Source organism: Diabrotica undecimpunctata, chromosome 1, assembly GCF_040954645.1.
Source record: "Diabrotica undecimpunctata isolate CICGRU chromosome 1, icDiaUnde3, whole genome shotgun sequence".
NCBI lineage: Eukaryota > Metazoa > Arthropoda > Insecta > Coleoptera > Chrysomelidae > Diabrotica > Diabrotica undecimpunctata.
The window spans coordinates 66,474,778-66,495,230 of NC_092803.1; the positions used below are offsets into that span (position 1 = coordinate 66,474,778).

The 20,453-nt window shown below is 33.8% G+C and overlaps 1 protein-coding gene across 1 annotated transcript in view; it reads left to right on the forward strand.

Moving 5' to 3' along the window:
• Positions 1 to 20,453, forward strand: part of LOC140450311 (acyl-CoA Delta-9 desaturase) — a 67,324-nt gene that overhangs the window by 38,016 nt on the left and 8,855 nt on the right. The window contains exon 4 of the mRNA XM_072543868.1: positions 6,618 to 6,803. Coding sequence (XP_072399969.1) covers positions 6,618 to 6,803 — 186 coding nt within the window. The remainder of the gene's footprint in view (positions 1 to 6,617; positions 6,804 to 20,453) is intronic.

Genomic DNA, 20,453 nt, shown 5'->3' on the forward strand with positions numbered 1-20,453 from the left:
ATAATTTTTGACTTGTGCATGTTGATCTTTAGATTCCATAGCCTAATAATCACCTCATTTATTTACCATAATTATATTAAATCATAGTAACTCTCGGACTGCTTGTCAACACCACCATATTATCAGCATAAAGCAATATTCTAATAATAAATCCGTTTAACTCAACGCCTCCACCTAGAAAATCATGTAGGTCATTAATAAATAGTGCAAATAGCAGCGGACTAAGAATGCAGCCTTGTCTAATCCCTATCTCAAAGGCAAACCAACGTGACATTCCATTCCTTTTTCAAAGTGCATATTGTGTTTCTGTAAAAAGACATTTGATAATTTTTCGCATTTTTGAAGACAACCCCATACAGCTAAGCTTGTAAGACCTCGCTTGTCGATCAATCGTATTGAACGCTTTACTGAAGTCCACAAATAAAGCATAAGTTCTCTTATAACCCCTTTCTCTTCGTATCTACTGTAGAATATCCCTCTCTTTAACCTGCTTGTTATTCCAGTAAAATCCCAGACTCTGCCCACTTTTTTATTCTGTCGAATATTTACGAACAACAATTATCTGATAATCTAAAGCACACTTTCCATCATCGCTAAAAAGTATCGTCAAAACAAGTTTTGACCCCCTTGAGGAACCATCTGAGAATTGATTTGACTTCTGAATCGTAATGTTGTTTGTGCGAAGCTCTCTTATCATTTATCGTGAGTGCTATCTGATGACCGATTCCGCTGTCAATCGTTATTGCGAAAATAGCATGTATGTAAGTTATTTAATTTTATTTACTAATAAAAGTGGACCACCAACCACACAAAATGAGGCGTATTTAGCACAAGCTAATTAGAGCTTTTTCAAGAGAATTGTCAGAGGTTACAAAATGAACAGGCCTTATTCAATGTTTAGCTTTTGGGTCCAAAAACCTTCTTGCATTAGCACAAAATCCAATGAATATTGACAAACATCAGGTTGGACTGTTTAAGTGGCCGACCGTCTATATTAAATATACAAAGTTTTTAAAAACCTTTAATGGACAATCACTAATACGATGAAGTTTGTAGTAAGTAGTTTTTCATTCGTTGAATGAATTATGTGTCATTTTCTATAAAACTTGCATATTTAGATTATGTATGACAGCCATTAATTTTTCTTGTCTGTCTTGACTTTTAGTCCTGGTTGATCACCTTCCCTAATCAGCGTTTATTACTTTTTGTTGTAAGTATTCAACGCTTCAGCTATAATTACTGTGTTGTTGTCGTATTTTAAGTTGTTTATATAGATTTCTTTGACTTGTATGTCTTGCTCCATATTCTTCGGACTTATTCGAACTTCGGTCTTAAGCCCGGTTGAGAAAGGAAGAGGACACGTTCTCTACGCAGCACCAGTCTGAAGTGGGGCGGTAGAGAAAATGGCCTACAGGAGGCTTATGCCACGAGTGGACAAAGTTGCGAGTGGCAGGTGCCTACAGGACTGTGTCTGCGGCAGCCTTGTGGACCATCACTGGATGTATTAGGCTACATGTGCTGACAGTAAAAAGAAACGTGCTATGTGAGAGAAGAGACCTAGACTCTACTAGCGCCGAGAGAAGACAGGAAAGGGAAAGGTCAATTGAAAGATGAAAAGAACAATGGAGAAATACGGAGGATGTGGCAGAGTAGAAAAAGATGCTGATCCCAAGATTAAAGGGTAAGTGGACTGTGGTCACAAGCATCCTATTCAAATGTCAACCTCACCTGCTAGTATGATAATCTAGATCATGGTCTTCTGGAACATCCTGCTAGATAACTAACGAGGCTCTGACGTACGAGTGTTTGCCGGGATAAGCAATCCACCATTTACTGGCCAACGGCTTAAGACAGATGAGCTAGTAAGTGGAAAGACACTCTGTTGTCCTGAGACTGAGAAATTGGTCTCGAAGGTGAAAGAACCAAGAAAGTGGTCAACGCCATTAGAATGCAGAAGGCAACGAGAAACCACTGCATTAAAGGTCCCTGATAACATCTCTAGTATAAATTATATTAGCTAGCACTATTTGCGAAAGAGACATTATTGATTATGGTAATCGGAGACCAAAATCCCACAGGGGAGGACAACCATCAGAACGCAAGCCTCCTCGGTAGGCAACATGCGAAACCCTTGCACAAAAAACCAAAAAAAATACTCAACCCTCTCAGATAAAAATAGCTACCTGGAATGTAAGAAGTATGTATCAGCCTGGAAAATTACATAATGTTATTAAAGAGAAAGAGAGGCTAAATATAGATATACTTAGGGTTAGCGATGTACAATGGTCAGGAAATTGGGAGATATCAATAAATAACTACAATATTTATTACACTGGAGTAGACAAAATTGATCATCGATACGGAGTAGCTTTCATCATAAGCAACACTATTAGAAAATCAGTGCTAGGTGTGATTCAAATCTCAGAAAGACTAATAATGCTGAAAATTCAAGCACGGAACTGTAATATTAATATGATCCAAGTCTATGCTCCCAAAGCTGATAAGACCGAAGATGAGATCGAAAAGTTTTATTCAGAATTGCACAATACACTCAATTTAACAAAATCTAGAGATATTACTTACATTTTAGGAGACTTTAATGCAAACAATGGAGTAGGTACAGTTAAAAATATAATTGAACAGTTCGGATTAGGAATTAGAAACGAGAGAGGAGAAAGGCCCATAGAATTCTGCCAAGATAAGAATATGGTAATTGCCAATACTTGGTTTCAGCTTCCTAAGAGGACTATATACATGGACGTCTCCTTCACATACAGAAAACCACATTGTCAGAAACCAGATGGACTTTATACTCGTAAATAGCAGATATAAAAACTCTATAACCTCAGTTAAAACTTATCCTGGAGCAGATGTTAACTCATACCACAATCCGTTGGTTGCTGACGTGAAAATAAAATTAAAAAGAATTGAACTCAGAAAACAACAACCAAAAATTATTGTCAGAATGCTAAAAAACGAAGAAATAAAAAACGAATTAAAAAATAATGCGAATGTTAATATGCAAAAAACACTAACTGACAACAAACAAATTATGGATGTAAATAAAAAGTGGTATAATATAAAAAACACATTTTGTGAAACCAGCTCAAGAAAGTTTGATACAACATAGGTGAGAGGCTAAAAAACAGTGGATTACAGAAGAAATACTATTACAGATGGAAGAAAGAAAGAAATATAAAGAAAAAGATCTAGAGAAGTAAATGAAAAAGACAGAAAAGATTTTATTTCACGTTCAAAGCGTCTATGTATCTATTGATACGTATTTCGCTTTAATAAAGCTCATCAGAATAGTTATTCATAGCCGTTCTTAACGTGAAAAATAAAATTCTCTGTCTTATTAGAAGTAACAATAACATGACTTCGTTATGGACGCAATAGCGACATCTGATAGAAAAATCGGTAAGATAGTTTCGAAACAAATTCAGATTTCTGCTTTAATCTGGAGCCTTCTAAAACTTGCAAGACATGACCAGACGATGATAAAAGATGTTAAAGAAGACATGGGGAATCTAAAATTTGCATTCCACGACATGTCTATTCATCTAGGCAGAAATCCTAACGAATTTGTTTCTCGTACTCACACAGAGTAGATCCGAAGAAAATGAAAAAGACAGAAAAGATTTTATTTCACGTTCAAAGCGTCTATGTATCTATTGATACGTATTTCGCTTTAATAAAGCTCATCAGAATAGTTATTCATAGCCGTTCTTAACGTGAAAAATAAAATTCTCTGTCTTATTAGAAGTAACAATAACATGACTTCGTTATGGACGCAATAGCGACATCTGATAGAAAAATCGGTAAGATAGTTTCGAAACAAATTCAGATTTCTGCTTTAATCTGGAGCCTTCTAAAACTTGCAAGACATGACCAGACGATGATAAAAGATGTTAAAGAAGACATGGGGAATCTAAAATTTGCATTCCACATAAAATTTTAGATTCCCCATGTCTTCTTTAACATCTTTTATCATCGTCTGGTCATGTCTTGCAAGTTTTAGAAGGCTCCAGATTAAAGCAGAAATCTGAATTTGTTTCGAAACTATCTTACCGATTTTTCTATCAGATGTCGCTATTGCGTCCATAACGAAGTCATGTTATTGTTACTTCTAATAAGACAGAGAATTTTATTTTTCACGTTAAGAACGGCTATGAATAACTATTCTGATGAGCTTTATTAAAGCGAAATACGTATCAATAGATACATAGACGCTTTGAACGTGAAATAAAATCTTTTCTGTCTTTTTCATTTTCTTCGGATCTACTCTGTGTGAGTACGAGAAACAAATTCGTTAGGATTTCTGCCTAGATGAATAGACATGTCGTGGAATGCAAATTTTAGATTCCCCATGTCTTCTTTAACATCTTTTATCATCGTCTGGTCATGTCTTGCAAGTTTTAGAAGGCTCCAGATTAAAGCAGAAATCTGAATTTGTTTCGAAACTATCTTACCGATTTATCTAGAGAAGTATAAAAAATACAACGAATAATTAAGGAAAAAATCAAAACAGCTAAGGAAATCGATTTGATGAAACAATGTAAAGAGATAGAAGAACTAGAAACAAAATATGATATGAGAAATATACACAAAAAAAAATAAAGTGACTTTAATGGGTCGAAATAGACAGCAAGGACATATAAAAGACAAAAAAGGAGTACTACTAATAGATTTACCAGAGAAATTAAGACGATGGAAGGAGTACTGCTGAAAGTAATACATAACATAATATACGAAAGGCTAGAGGAGGATATTAGCGAGACGCAGTTCGGGTTTCGAAATGGAATGGGTACTCGAGAAGGACTATTTGCCATCAACATATTGATTCAGCGATGTCGGGATGTAAACGTTGATCTACACTTGTGCTGTGTTGACTACGAGAAGCTTTCGATAAAGTAAGATATGATAAACTAATATCAATACTTATGAACAAGCGCATTGACTGTAAAATCATAAATATAGTGCAAACATTATATTGGAACCATAGTTCAAATTGATGGGCAACACTCAGAAGAAATGAAGATCTGTAGAGGAGTTAGACAGGGATATGTTTTATCGACACTTTTGTTTAACTTATATTCTGAAAACATTTTCCAAAACACGCTCAATAATATCAAAGCAGGAGTTACCGTTAACGGAAAATTAATTAACAACTTACGATATGCAGACGACACTGTGATCATAGCAACGAGTATAGAAGATCTACAAAATCTTATCGAAAGCTTAAGTGTGAATAGTCCTGAGATGGGAATTACTATAAACGCTAAAAAAACGAAGTACATGCTAATTACAAAAAGCCCACAAAATATACATCACCTTTTGACAATCAATGGTAACGTGATAGAACAAGTAGAAAAATATCAGTACTTGGGAACTTTGATCAATGAAACCAATGATCATACTGCAGAAATAAACAGGCGAATAGAGATTGCCAGATCAGCATTTATACGAATGAAGCCACTCCTAACGTACAAAAATCTAAATTTGGAGATCAGACTACGTACCATTCGCTGTTATACATTTTTAATATTATTATATGGAGCTGAGACTTGCACATAAAAAAAAATGCAATTAAAAAAGAATCGAGGCTTTCGAACTCTGGTTATATCGCAGAGTATTAAAAATATCATGGACTGATATAATTACAAATAAAGAAGTACTTTAGAGGGTTGGTAAAAAAACAGAACAAATCATCACTATACAAACCAGAAAACTGGAATTCCTAGGCCACGTGATGAGGGGACCAAAATATGAAATTTTGAGATTCATAATACAGGGAAAGATTCAAGGAAGAAGATCTGTTGACCGAAGACAGAACTCATGGTTATGCAGATCGATTGATTTGTTTAGAGCAGCAAGTTCAAAAATAAAAATAGCCATTATGATTGCCAACCTCCGTAGGGAGACGGCACTCGAAGAAGAAGAAGGTCACAAGCAACTGGATTATTTCCTAACGCTAGTGCTCACAGGACAAAGGCCGACACGGATAAATGCCTATACTGCAGGCACTTGGACACTGTAAAACATACAATGTTAAAGTGCAACAGATGGATAGTAGGAAGGAGTATAGTGGAAAGAAAGACATGTGTGTATTTTGCTACATTGGGAGAAATGATTGGGAGAATGATTGAAAATAAAGCAGGTTGGAATAGTGTACACAACTATATCCAACCAGTGATCAAGAAGATAGATGAGAAAGAAAGACAGCTGGACCAACGGCATAGCATAAGTAAGAAGGAATGATGCTGTAAGTGGACTATGAAGATAGGTGACTATGAAGATAGACTTCGGACTTGTTCGGTAAATCAACTATTTGATTAATTTGTTTACTAAGTACATATTTTTCGGGAATAAATCATACTAATTGTAGAAAAAATTACATAATTTGCATCTTGCAGTTGATTGGTATGAAAGTTGAAACATCAAAAATATGTAATTTTTAACTACATAACTACAATAGTCGCAATTTTTTCCAAAAAATATAACAATCCATGGTAATTTTATAATTATACACATTATAGTTAAACACTGTTACTGATCTGTATACAATAAAATTGGGTCGATTTAAAGCGTTTATTAAACAATATTAACTGTTTTAGATACTACATTGTCCTCTACTTGATTGTCACTCTTCTGTTGCCAATCAACGCTCCTGCGGAATATTGGGAAGAAGGGCTTTACAGTTCTGTATTTGTTCTAGGATTTTTACGAGGTTTTATTAACCTTAATTTAGCCTGGTTAATCAACAGTGCAATAAGAATTTGGGGATTAAAAAAAGGAGAAAAGTAAGTATATTTGTTAAAAGACAAGATTCCACTAGGAAAAATTGTGCAAAACTAAACAAAAAAGAAAAAGATAAAAAATTTAGATTTACATTTACAGATTAACCATTCTTCTGATATCATTGGCCACTTTGGTTTTTTAATGTTTGGGAAAATATTTAGTATTTATTTACATATTTCACATTAAATTTTTTTATTACTGTACTATAATATGATCTTATTTAATGGTATATTCTAACTACTTATTTACTTTAAAAGATATTATTTTCTTCTATTCATTTAAATCTCATTGTCAAACTGGCGAACACATTTAGTCTCTTTTTAAGTTCAAAGAATCTGACCTTCCTTTTGTTATTTGGAAATTATGTTGCAAGCACAGAAAACGCTGTAAGGTATCATATTTCTGTCACCATTTAGTAAGATTATCGCCTTTTTTATCGATTTTGTGCCTCGGCCGGCGCCGCGACGGTTAGATACAACTCTACCCCACTGGCTACCATAATTAATACACCATATTGTAAGTCTTTTCTTTGTGCAGATAGCAGCAATGAGTTAAGCCAGCTAATTTTCGTAATATTTATATTAATTGCTAATTAATTCACAAACAGAATACTGCATTTTATCTTCGATTATTTCTATAATTCATTTAACCAGCGACCTCTAAGTTTTACACAAAACATACAACAACCTCTATATTGCACCCGTATTGAAATCTCCACTTCAATATCAGTTCAACCGTATATTCGCTCCATGCGTGACCATGGTAGGGGTACTTTGAAACGATGCCAGCGTGCGTAGCGGCGAAATATGACAAAATTGGCCCTACCTTTTTACGCATAAATTTTATCAAAAATGTGTGCAAATACATATTGCGTATTTAATTGTGCTAATAATAGCAAAAATAGTAAGTGTAGTTTTTATAGGTTCCCAAAGATTACATATAAATTAGAGAAAAGAAAAAGATGGATCCGTGCTATTAATATGAAAAAATAAATATCACATAACTTCATTTTTATGCAATTGAAATAGGAAGAATTTAAATAATTTACCTTAAATGATATTTTATAAGGCTCCAAGCTAGCTACAGAGTGCCTGATGACTTTAGCTTTTATATATTATAACTTTTACTATTACTGTTTTTAAATATATGCTCTTTCACGTGAAAAACTTGATTTGCCAGTACTAGATTTTTCCCTTTCTTTTCCGTTTGTGGTTGAAAAGATATATTTTGATGAATTTTGAGAAACCTAGTTTTTAATACTACATTTATTCTGTACATAAACTAAAAAAATATAATTAAAAAGTTAATTATTAATAATTGTCAATTTCGCATATATTTAACAATGTCAAACATATGTCATATAGTCAAAGTTTAGTGCAGTGCTAAATTAATGTCTACCTAATCAAGTGTTTAATGTTACATCTTTTTTCTCACTTTTTGTTTAATGTCACATATCACCTCATATTATTATGTCTTATGTTTTAACTCAATATTATTAAGTCCGCTATAAACTGACTTAGAGTCTGAGATGGTCACAACATCTTGCAAATTTTCGTTCTTTAGCCAATCCAGAGCTTTCCTAATAACTACTGCTTCTACACAGTAACTAGAGCAACGTGATGGAAGTTTTATTAAGGAATGTATACTACAGACCTTACTTTACCATCGTTCAGTTTAGAGCCATCTTTGTAAATTATAATTTTATTAGTATATTCACTCAATATAGAGTTCAACAACGTCTTATTTATTTTATGTGTATGTTTATAGGTATCTAATAATTGATTTTTTGAAAATTGTATTAAATTCTAATTTATATAGTGGTATAACAAAATTTGTTAATAATGTAACCGGTAAAGTGGACAACGGTAGTTCGCATAACTTTAAATGCATTTTAAATTAACACAGTCGTAAGCACCTTTAGGATCTAGAAAAAACATGTTAAATATTAATTTTTAGAAAAATTTAGTTGGATATCTGTTGTTAAGTGACTTGCATCTAGTGTACCAAGACTAGATCGGAATCTATACTGAGTGCTTGACAAAATATTATAGTGTTCGACTGTCCAGTTAAGACGATTTTTGATAATTATTTCGAAAGTTTTTTTCGAAAGTATTTCAAAAGACAATAAAAGAAATGTAATTTCCTTCCAGAAGCCAATCACTAAATATTTTTATTAAACGATTTTTAACCTTATCCGGGAGGTGTTTAATTATCGAATAAGTCATATAATCTTTCGCGGGTTCAGTAGATTTTGATATTTTACTAACTACATCAAGTTCTTGGATGTTTATCGGATTTTCTAGTAATTTGAATTTACCATAATTGCATATTGTTACGGGTTTTAATTGGTCTTGAACGTATGGTGGAGCGAACTTGTCAAGTAACTCTTCTATTAGCTCTGTTGGAAATGGTTGTGTTTTTGAATGATAATTTTTGTTAGCCATTTTATAAACAAATTTCAATATTTTAATGAGCGGTATATTTTTATTGATCGTATTTACAAAGTTAATTCATGATGTTTTTTGCGTTTTCGTGAAAACAACTTTGCATTTAGCTTGGATGTGTTTAAATTTTAGATAACTTTCAAGATTTGAGACAAAATTATATTCTCGAAAAACTTTTTTTCGATAAGATATTAAATTTTACATTCGTCGTCTTACCATACGGGAAGGCCATATTTTGGTTGAAATGATTTTTGAGTAATCATTAGACTTCGGCAAATATGCATATTGCATATTTTGCATATTGTGCATATTTTATGCAAATATTTCATATTTTGGCATATTTGTATAAAAGTTTGCATAAAGTGCATAAAAGTTCAGATTTTTATACTGTATTTGAAAATTTTTAAACATACCAATTTATTTCAATTCTTGTATAAAATTTTGTAGTCATTTTAATCAAGAAATGATCTAAGTACGTAATCTCTACAGGTACAAAACATTTACAATTTCAAAGAAGATCAATTTAAGTAGCCCTCAACATTCTTAGAAAGTCTCGGTCACTGAGGCATTCAGTTATTGGATAATCGCTAAGGGTTCGCTCATTTGCATTTTATGATCTAATCCCCAAATCTATCTACAATTTATTGTATCTTAACAGCAGGTAAACGGCTAATAGTTTTGTTCCTAATTTAGGGATTTTCCAAAATCTCCCAGTTTATTGAATTAGGTACCTAAACATTTCTAATTTGATGCTCAGATTTGTAAATCATTTTTGTTTTGATATTCAAAGCGTAAACACTCGTTGTGCGTAACAAAAAGGAAGATTGTGATTTTATAATGCCTAAAACAACCAGTGCTTCAACTTGGATTAAACCTTATAAAGAGCTGTCTATGGATATGGGAAAAATCTACTGTTCAGTCTGTGGCAAAATTGTAAGTATCTAATATTTTCTATTAAATATCTAATATTTCATACATACAGGGTGTTTCCAAATGACACTTACAACGTTTGACTGTAGATACTTCTCGAAAAATTGAACAAAACGATATAGTTAATGAGGGGTCAAACTTATTAACTTTTCGAGATACAGGGTGTTAAAATTAAAAAAAATTAAATTCTTTTAGTTAATAACAACAATAACTTTAAAACCAATAAACGTATTTACTTGAAATTTAGTACTCGTAGGTTGTTTTTAAATGAAAAATAGCTTCCTTTAGTGAGAAAAAATTGTCCATGGTACAATACAATGGTGTGTATTTAGAAAAATTTTTCACCTTTACTTTTTTTTATGAAGTCAGCTATTCTAAAACACAATTATTTTTATTGTAATTGAATTAACAAAAAAAAAACTTTTGTTGAATTTTAAAATAAGTTATATGATGTACTAATGGTTAGTAACAAAAACTAATTTGTGGATTAATACTGCATTTAAAACACTTAGCGAGTGTTTTTTTTTCCAAACCAGTTATTTGATTAACCAAAAACACCTTGTATATTTTTATATTTTAAAGGTTGGGTTAAAATAAAGGTTTTTATTTTTATTTATAGATAGCATGTGAGAAGAAATTTCAGATAGACCAACATGTGAGAACTGCTTCACACATTGAAAAAAAAGGAAAAATAGGAGGAAAACATCAAACTTCAATGGCTAAATGTTTCCAATCTACTTCAAAAAAATTAGATGAGCAAGAAACTTTTAATGAAGACTTGTGTCGCGCATTAGTGTCTGCAAACATACCGCTTTCAAAATTAGCAAATGTAAATTTTAGTTCGTTTCTAAAAAAATATTGCAAACTTAATGTTCCAAGTGATCGGTCTCTAAGAAGAAATAATGTGAACGGGCTATACTCGTCGGTGTTAATTAATATTAAGGAAGAAATTGCAGATAATTATTTTTACATATCTGTAGACGAAACCACTGATTCCTCAGGAAAGTATATTGCTCATTTATTGATTGGTGTTCTTAAAGAAGATACCTTACCAAAATCTCATCTTATTTCATGCCAGCAACTTGAGAAAACAAATGCTTTAACAATTTCGCGTTTTATACAAGAAACATTAGCAACTTTTTTTCTTCCGACAACTATTCCTTCTAATAAATTACTGCTCATTTTATCGGATGCTGCTCCTTATATGGTGAAAGCAGGACAAAATTTAAAAATATTTTTCCCAGATTTAATACATGTTACTTGTGTAGCGCATGGATTAAACAGAGTGGCAGAGGAAATACGAAAAAAGTTTCCTCTTGTAAATACCATGATATCCAGTGTCAAAAAAGTATTTCTTAAATCTCCTATAAGAATTCAACTTTATAAAGAAATGCTACCTAACGTTCCTCTTCCACCACAACCTATTTTAACGCGATGGTGAACATGGTTAGAAGCAGCTAATTTTTATGCAGATCATTTTGTTAAAATAAAGAACATAATTGATACGTTAACAGATGAAAGTTCCCAATCTCTTTTGGATTCTAAACAAACTTTTCAGAGTAACTTGCTTCAACAAGAACTTTCATTTATAAAATCAAATTTTAGTTTTGTTCAAAAAACAATTACTCAGTTAGAATCACCAAAACTGTCATTGTTCGAAAGTACAGCATTAATAAAAGAATTTGCGTCATGTTGTCGGAACGTTAGAGGTAATATTGGAAAAGATATTTTAAAAAAAATTGAAGCTACTATGGAAAAAAATAAAGGTTACCATATTCTTTCTGAAGTAGTCAGTGTTCTAGCTGGAAATATTTCGGAAACAATTAATTTAGAACCAAATGTTTTGGTTAGTTTGAAAAATGCTCCCGTTACATCAGTTGATGTTGAACGAAGTTTTTCCATATATAAATATATGTACTCAGACAGAAGCCACAAGTTTTTGTTAGAAAATTTTGAACACCACTTGGTCATTTATTGTTACCATAATTCTAAATAAGTTTATTCATACTTAAAAATGATGTAGTTACTTAAAATAAATGTAAATCTTAATGAATAGTAGGAAATATTTAGTTATGTACACTTTTTTTTTTTAAATAAAATTGTTACTATTTTACGATTTTTTTATTTATTTGTATGCATATTTGGTAAAATATTTGCATATTTTCGGGTAAACACGTGCATATTTATGCGCATATTTTCTACATTTTTATTTGCATATTTGCCGAAGTCTAGTAATCATAGTTCTGCAGCTTCGCTCATTATTATATTAAGTAAGTAAACATTTCCAAAGATGTACCATATATAGAATGAGTGTCTAGAAGGCATTTTTTTAAGTAATTTTCAAATATAGGCCAGTCCGCTGAAGACTCTTTCCATCACATCGATCAACTCGTAACATTATTAAATCCTTTCATATATAAATTTTTATTTTGTGACAACCAAGTTTTGTTAAGAAAAATGACATCAATTGTATAACTTTCTAGAAAATTAAGCAAATTAGTTCTTTATTTTATAATATATTAATAGTTCCACTGAAGAATATTAATTGTTCTGATTCCCCATCACTATCGTTGTCTGATAAACAAGAAAGTATATTTTCGATTTCAGTTTGAGTGACCTTTTGTAATTCAATCGAGACGGGGTCAATTTGTTTAATGGGTTGGAGGCTTGGACTTTAAAGAAAGATGTTTCGGACAAATTGGAAGGCTTCGAGTTATGGGCCTACAGAAGGATATTAAGAATAAGTTGGGTAGATAGAGTCACGAATGTCGAGGTGTTGAGAAGAATGGGAAAAGATAAAGAGGTTTTAAATACAATTTAAGTCAGAAAACTGCAATATCTGGGACATGTCATGAGGGGCGAGCGTTATAACTTGTTGGAATTAATAATGCAAGGAAGAATACAGGGTAGAAGGAGTCACGGAAGAAGACGCATCTCCTGGTTGAATAATTTAAGAGCTTGGTTTAACTGCACTTCTGCTGACCTCTTTAGAGCAGCGGCGTCGAAAGTGCAAATTGCCATGATGATTGCCAACCTTCTTAGAGGAGATGGCACGTGAAGACGAAGAAGATTCTTTATAAAGCAAATTAAATTTCTTGTAAAATTTGTAATTGTATTTTCTCATTCCGATATGGGTTTGGAATTATAGGATGTGACACTGATTTTTTTGTTTGATAAGTTGAAGGAAATTGTAATGCAGTTTTACATTAAAATTTTGTTTAGGTTTAGGAACGTACAAATTGTTTACTGTACTGCCATTTGTGACAGGCAGGAGGCTTAAAAATTATTTTAAGTTGCTAAGCAATTCAAATGTATTATGTGTTGTCATTTTAGCATAGGATGGATTTGTTTCTATACACTCAGCTTTTTTAAATGTGTTATTCTCAATCGTCATTATTTTTTTTACATTATATTGATGTTAATAAGCTGGGCATGAGTTGTAGGATAATATTGTGAATTACCATAGCGGGAATTTTCTTCGTGTTCTTTCTCTGCCTGAGCGTATGGCCAAATTTAAAACAGTTTAAACACTGTATGTATTGTTTAACTTAAAACCTTACCAAATCTAACGTAATATATAGAGCAGTGATATTTCCTTCAAATGTTAAAATTATCATTTGTCTACGAGCAAAAATAGTTTTATTAGGGCAGGATTGCCTGTATTGAACCAGCTCCTAAATTGGACCCTTGCAGATTTGAGGGAACCGATAACAAGTGGTGTAATCCGTTAATACCAACTAGAACTACATCCCGAAACCCATAAGAGCTTCAACACGTGGGTAGCTGTAAAAAACGGTTGGGAAAATATTAGTGTTTTCGTGATTATTTAACTTCCTATACAAAGATACTAGTTCTTACCGTTCAAGTAAGTAATCACAACATTTATAATATTTTTATTTCTCAAGATTCATTAAAGAGGCCATAGTTTAGGAATTATTTTCATGACCTAACCTCTAAATTGGTAAAATCCGTTGTGGGTGAAATTTGATATTGATTAGCTTTAGAGCAAGGTTTCCTAAATTGAACCAGCAATTGACTTGTAAATTGGACCGGTCCAATTTAGGCAACCGTATTGTAAATTAAACCAGTCCCATTTAGTTCGTGATAGATTTATTTTTTATTTCAGAATGTCCCCACGTGGTAAATAAGTGGATCACAGAAGATTTAAGCAGTGCTATTTCTGCTTTTCGAAATGGTTCTTATGATCTTAATGAATGTGCAAGGTTGTTTAAAGTATCTAAAGCTACACTAAAAAGACATCTCGGAGAGAAAAACAAACGGACAAATAATGCATTTAAAAAATGGGCAGGTTTACTGTATTTAATAAAGAAGTTAAAGCAGAATTGGCTAAGCATATTTTGATTTTCAATGTGCGAATGTTCGGGATAGGCATACGAGACGTCGGTTAAAGAAATATCGTTACGGCAGCCGGAGAAAAGATCAATTGCAAGGGCTGCAGGGTTTATGTCAAGGGCTGCAGGATTTATATCAGGCTCAATGTCGATGAGACAGGCTGCTTAACCGTCTAACGACAATGCCAGAAAATATTAGCCAAGAAGAGAAAACATCAAATTGGGAGTATTTCTAGTGGAATGGGTTTACCCCCCCCCCTCTAGTGGAAAGAGAGGGGTAAATACTACTGTGATTTGTTGCGCTAGTGCAGCAGGGCAGTTTGTGCCACCCATGATAATTTTTAAGAGAAAACGTTTTTAAGAGGAACTTTTATTAGTACTCCGCCTGGCAGCATTGTCACTATTTCCGATACTGGATATATCAGTACCGATCTTTTTGTAATATGATTTAATCATTTCATTGAAACAGTTAATAAAAGCCCCGATGCCCTTCTTTTGTTATTGTTGGACGGCTACAGCACCCACAGTAAAAACCTAAAAGCTCTACAAATTGCCAGGGATAATGGAATTAGGGTATTGCAGTTACCAAGTCACAGCACACACAAACTTCAACCGTTGGATATTGGATTCTTCAGAGTCTTTCAAAATGTTTATCGACAATGCATTCAAAAATGGTTGCGGAATAACGTGGGTCGAACTGTATCGGTGTTGCAGGTTTCCGAGATAATTGGATAATTTTATCAGTTACAAAACGTTGAATATTAGTTTATGTTATGTTAATATATACTTTTAACACGTTTCTCATGTTTAAATATAGGTTCCAAATTGGACTTCTGTTTATAATTTTTTCATTTGAAAAATAAAATATTATAAACTATTGCTTGTCAAATTTAACATGATACTTGGCCGATTTAAAATTAGGCTCCACCCACGATGCGCATTCGACCACAACACAATTCGTCCTTATTATTTCTTGGCCCTTCGAAGTGCAAGGTACTTGTATAGTCTGCGACAAAGTTTTTTTTATTTTACTTATGTTTAGAGTTACTGTGTGTTGAAAAAATATCGTATTACAATAGATTTGACTTTTTAAATAATTATTGTTAAGTATTTTAAATTATAAACATGGATTTTCATTCAAAATTAGAAGGCAAAGTCTTGTCTGGACAAACGAGGGAGGTAATAGCAAATGTAATTATTTTTATGCAGAGAGAAGCGATGCAAAATCCGCATGTTAAAGATTTTAAAAAAGTTCAAGAGCCTGCTTCCTTAGCAACGGGAATAAGTATAGCCACTATAAAACGGATCTCTCGTGAAATGAAAAATATAGAAGAAGGTGCTTCTACATCATTTTCGACGCCTAACAAAAGAATGAGATCTGCCCCAAAATCCAACTTGGGCGATTTTGACAAAGGTTTACTTCGGCGTGTAATAATAAATTATTATGTCACGGACAAACGAGTTCCTACATTGCGAAATATAACAAAAAAAATTAATAAAGGCAATATTTATACAGGGTCGCATGAAACTTTGAGAAAAGTGATGAGAGATACGGGATTTCGATGAAAGAAAGCGAAGAATAACAGGAAAATCCTAATGGGAAAAGGAAGAAAGGAAGTTTCTCAGAATAATTAAACAATATAGGGAAGAAAATCGGCCCATAATTTACATGGATGAAACTTATATTCATTCCTCTCATACACATGACAGATATTGGGGAGACAATACCACCGAAGTTTTGCACAAGCCAGTGTCCAAAGGGCAAAGGCTGATTATTGTTCACGCCAAATGGGACTCATAAAAAACGCATGTTTGACATTTAAATCTGGTACGAAGTCTGGAGATTATCATAGCGAAATGAACTATAATAATTATAAAAAATGGATTCATGAAAAACTTATTCCTAATATACCAGCCCGTAGTGTATTGGTTATCGACAATGCATCATACCACAATGTCCAAGTGCAAAAATGTCCCACTGTGGGGTGTAAAAAATACGAAATGAAGGAATGGTTAAGACAAAAGAACATTTCCTTTTCAGACGAAATGATAAAAGCAAAATTATATAATCTAATAAAAATTCACAAACCCAGAAATAAAACTTATGAAATAGATCAAATTATGAACACTGCAGGTCCTCTTATAAAATTACAGAACGAGACATTTATAGAAGTGTTCGAAAAAACTGCAGCTTAAACATGACTAAATGGTCAATATTAATGAGTCAAATAAAATATAATTATTAGAAGATATTTTTTTACCAAGTAACAAAAACAAAATATTTTGTATTTTGAGAAAAATTTCCGAAGGAAAAATTCAAACGTCAAAATAATATACAATATAGACATATCATAGAAGTTCAATTAATAAATAAGGTCACTCTCAGTAAACTTGTAGTATGGAGTGTACCAACGAGGCGAAGAGACCGAGCGCATTATGTATCTCTTTTCCTCCGAATGCGTTCCCACTTAATTTTCTATGCAAGTGGACAAATTTGTCAAGTATCACCTTAAGTTTGACAAGCTGTACCATGTATATCTATTATTTGTGATTTTTTGAAATATAAACAGTACTTAGTAAATGATTTTAATGATAAAATTTTGAAATATTTATTAACATGTGTAATACAATAGATATTTGAAAAGTGGTCCAAATTATGAAACCTTACCCTATCTCAATCGATAAGCTTTCTTTTCTTACGTCTTATCTTGGCTCGGTTATTTTTTGGTCGGAAATAATATTATTCATATCATTTTTCGTCCAAGAAAGTATCTACCTGTCAAATTATTCATTTTTTGTAAAAAAAGAAATTTGGAATATAGGCAATAAATTTATTAGAAGTAATTATCTCGTGATTAACTAGACTAATTGCACAAGTGTAAGAATTAAAAATAACTTTCACTTTATTCATGCTAAAGAATTTAATATCGACAATATATTTCTTAAAAAGCTATAGATAAATAAATAATGACCTACTCGGACTGGTGATAACCTTTTAATATTTGGGTCGATGGATCCTACCATAACAAGGGTTGCTAACCCTTAGACAAAGTATCTGTGAGGACTGACTGAAGGACTGACTTCCTTCGTTTAAGGGCCAGCAACTCCAGTGGAGTCCTACGGTACCATGTAGATAATTCCGTTTATAACTTAAACAACATTCTAGTTTTTTAACATCAAAGGTGTAATTTAAAATTAATTTAACTACATTTTAATTATTGTATTTATTGGCTTCAAACATGTAAATCTAGATAGCACTGATAATAGGATAGTTATTCCGAAAACGTTCTGTGAGGTAGCCCACACACACACACACATGAGTTCATCCCAACCCCTATGGAACATGAGTGTACCACTGCTAGACAGTGGGACCCCCATGTCCGAAGATCAGACCGGTCTCGTTCCAAAAGAGCAAGTCATTTTGGCTCGGTACCTATCTGACCCCCAGGTTTTTCCACCACCCCTCCTCTACGTCTGACATACGCAGAGGAGGCTTGAACTGTTACGTCGGGCGATTTGGGAAAAGAAACACCCTCCGTTTTCCATGACTTGTGGTTAGGCCACCTATCTGTAGGGGTAGCTTAGTGTAGCTTTTCTCCCTATTTACTTTACTGAGTTTACTATGGCTTTACTTTGGGCTCTGTGACCCTAAAAAAAATGTGTGTCCGATCAGGGGGTCGACAGCAAACTGTCGGCCCCCTGTTCGGTTGTTGTGTGCTCGGTCACACAGTCGTCAATTTGGCAAAACAAGTTTTGGTCTCCTTGCCGACTGGGCGATCGATAGGCCTGGCCATCGAGCCCGTGCTTGTCGCACACGACCTCGATGCTCAGTTTTCGCGAGTTGCCTGTGGCAACTTAGTCCTGAAGGGCTATTCCTGAAGGGTCTTTTTCCTTAGGGGCGTGCCTGAGGGGCCTCAGCCTTGTGGCTTTACTTATTAGGATTTTGTCCTGTTTATTGATTTTACTTTATTGGCCTATACAGATTTTTGTTAGTGGGTTTTTGGGTGAAATAATAATAGGGGTAGGGGTTTTAATGGGTGGGTGGGATGTGCATTCCCAAGTGTATAATGCTCTCACACATCCCGTGTATATGTTTTTGGGTTTTTTGGTTTTGTTTTTAACTGGTTAGTGAAATAAATATAACTGAAATAATAAAAAAAAAACATAAAAGAAAAATTTGGGGGATTGGGATGGGATTTAGGGTTTTTTTTTGGTGAGCTAAGCTCTTTTCTGTTTTTTTGATTTTTTTTTTTTTGTGTTTTTGTGGGCCAAATCTGCTAAGCCATAGATTAGGGCTTCTCATGTGAATATCTTTCTTTACGTTCAATTAGGGTTTCCCCTGTATCCAGCCAGCTGTTGTTTTGGCCGTCTATGTACTGTCCTTATATTAGGATCGTAGTTTGTCAACTCTCTTAGCGAACGGTTCGGATGGTTTCTGAGGTTTTCAAAAAGCTCATATGCATGTTCGACCATCATGTTCAGGACGCTCTTTTGCTGCGAATCCCTATATACGTACCTTAGTGGCACATATTTAGGAATTTTAAGAGCCTCTCTGATCATGTAGTTCTGTACAGTTTGGATTTTCTTTCTGTTTGTTTCACATGCATGCCCCCACGCTGCTGAGGCGTATGTGAGGGTTGGCAGAATGATGGCATTTGCCATTCTTATTTTCGTTTTGAACCTCAGATTACTTTTCCTCCCTATAAGCGAGGAGAGTTGACTTTTAAGGATTTTTGCCTTTTGAACTGTTCTGTTTATGTGTTTAGTAAAGGTGAGACGTTTATCTAGCGTTACTCCGAGATATTTGGCGTCGTCTTGCCATTCGACCGGAGTATCGAAGATAGATAGTTCCCTGTTGGGGATTCCGTGCCGTCTTTTGTACATGACTGCCTGAGTTTTGTCCGGGTTGACGGCAATTTTCCACGTAACACACCAAGATTGCAAATGGTCTAGTGCCGTTTGCAAGTATCTAGTGGCCAGATCAGGATTTATGCTGCTAGCAGCTATAGCAGTGTCATCGGCGTAAAGGCTGAGCATAGTATGTTGATCACCACCAGGGGTATCTGAAGTGTATATGGTGTACAGGTAAGGCGACAGCACGGCTCCCTGTGGCACTCCAGCCTCCATGATTCCGACCTCGGATAGGGTGGGCCCTATTCGAACTCTGAATCTTCTGTTGGCTAGGTACGAGGAGAGGAGACATGTCATCGCTTCACTGTACCCCATTTCGTTCATTTTATACAGCAATCCGTCGTGCCATACTCTGTCAAAGGCTTTACTGACATCTAAGAAGGCGGTTGCTGTATATTTTCTTTCATTATACCCCTTAGTGATGTACTCTGTCAATCTTAGTATTTGCAGTTCGCAGGAGTGATTGCTCCTAAATCCAAACTGCGCTTCAGGGATTGCATCCGTTGCCTCAGATTCTTCTCTTAATCTTGCCAAGATGACTCGCTCAGCAATTTTGCTTACTGATGATGGTGAGGTAGCCCGATAGGGTTTTTTATATTAATATACCCTTTATTTTACCCAAGGTATTTTGTAAATAAAAATTTGGACGCGTACGAACTCATCACTTTATGGCCCCCATAAAATTATTAGACCCTCCGAGATTCAGTAAACTGATTACCGGCATCCTTTGGAGATAGGTAAACTCATCACCAGCATTTTTGCCCCAAGGCGCTGGTTTCTAATGGAAAAGATTGCTTGCTACCTGTTACACTTCTCGTTTATGTGGTAATTTATTAAATTCAGAAATTATTTTAAGAAAATTGCTTTAAAATATATATTAATATCGGGTTTCTTACGGTGTGGTCTATTAGACGTATCTGCCAATCTAAACGGCTTTGTGATCTGAAAATTCAATTGCATAGGTTTTTGATAGTGAACTTTATAATGAAAATATTTATGAGTATGTGCTGTTTCC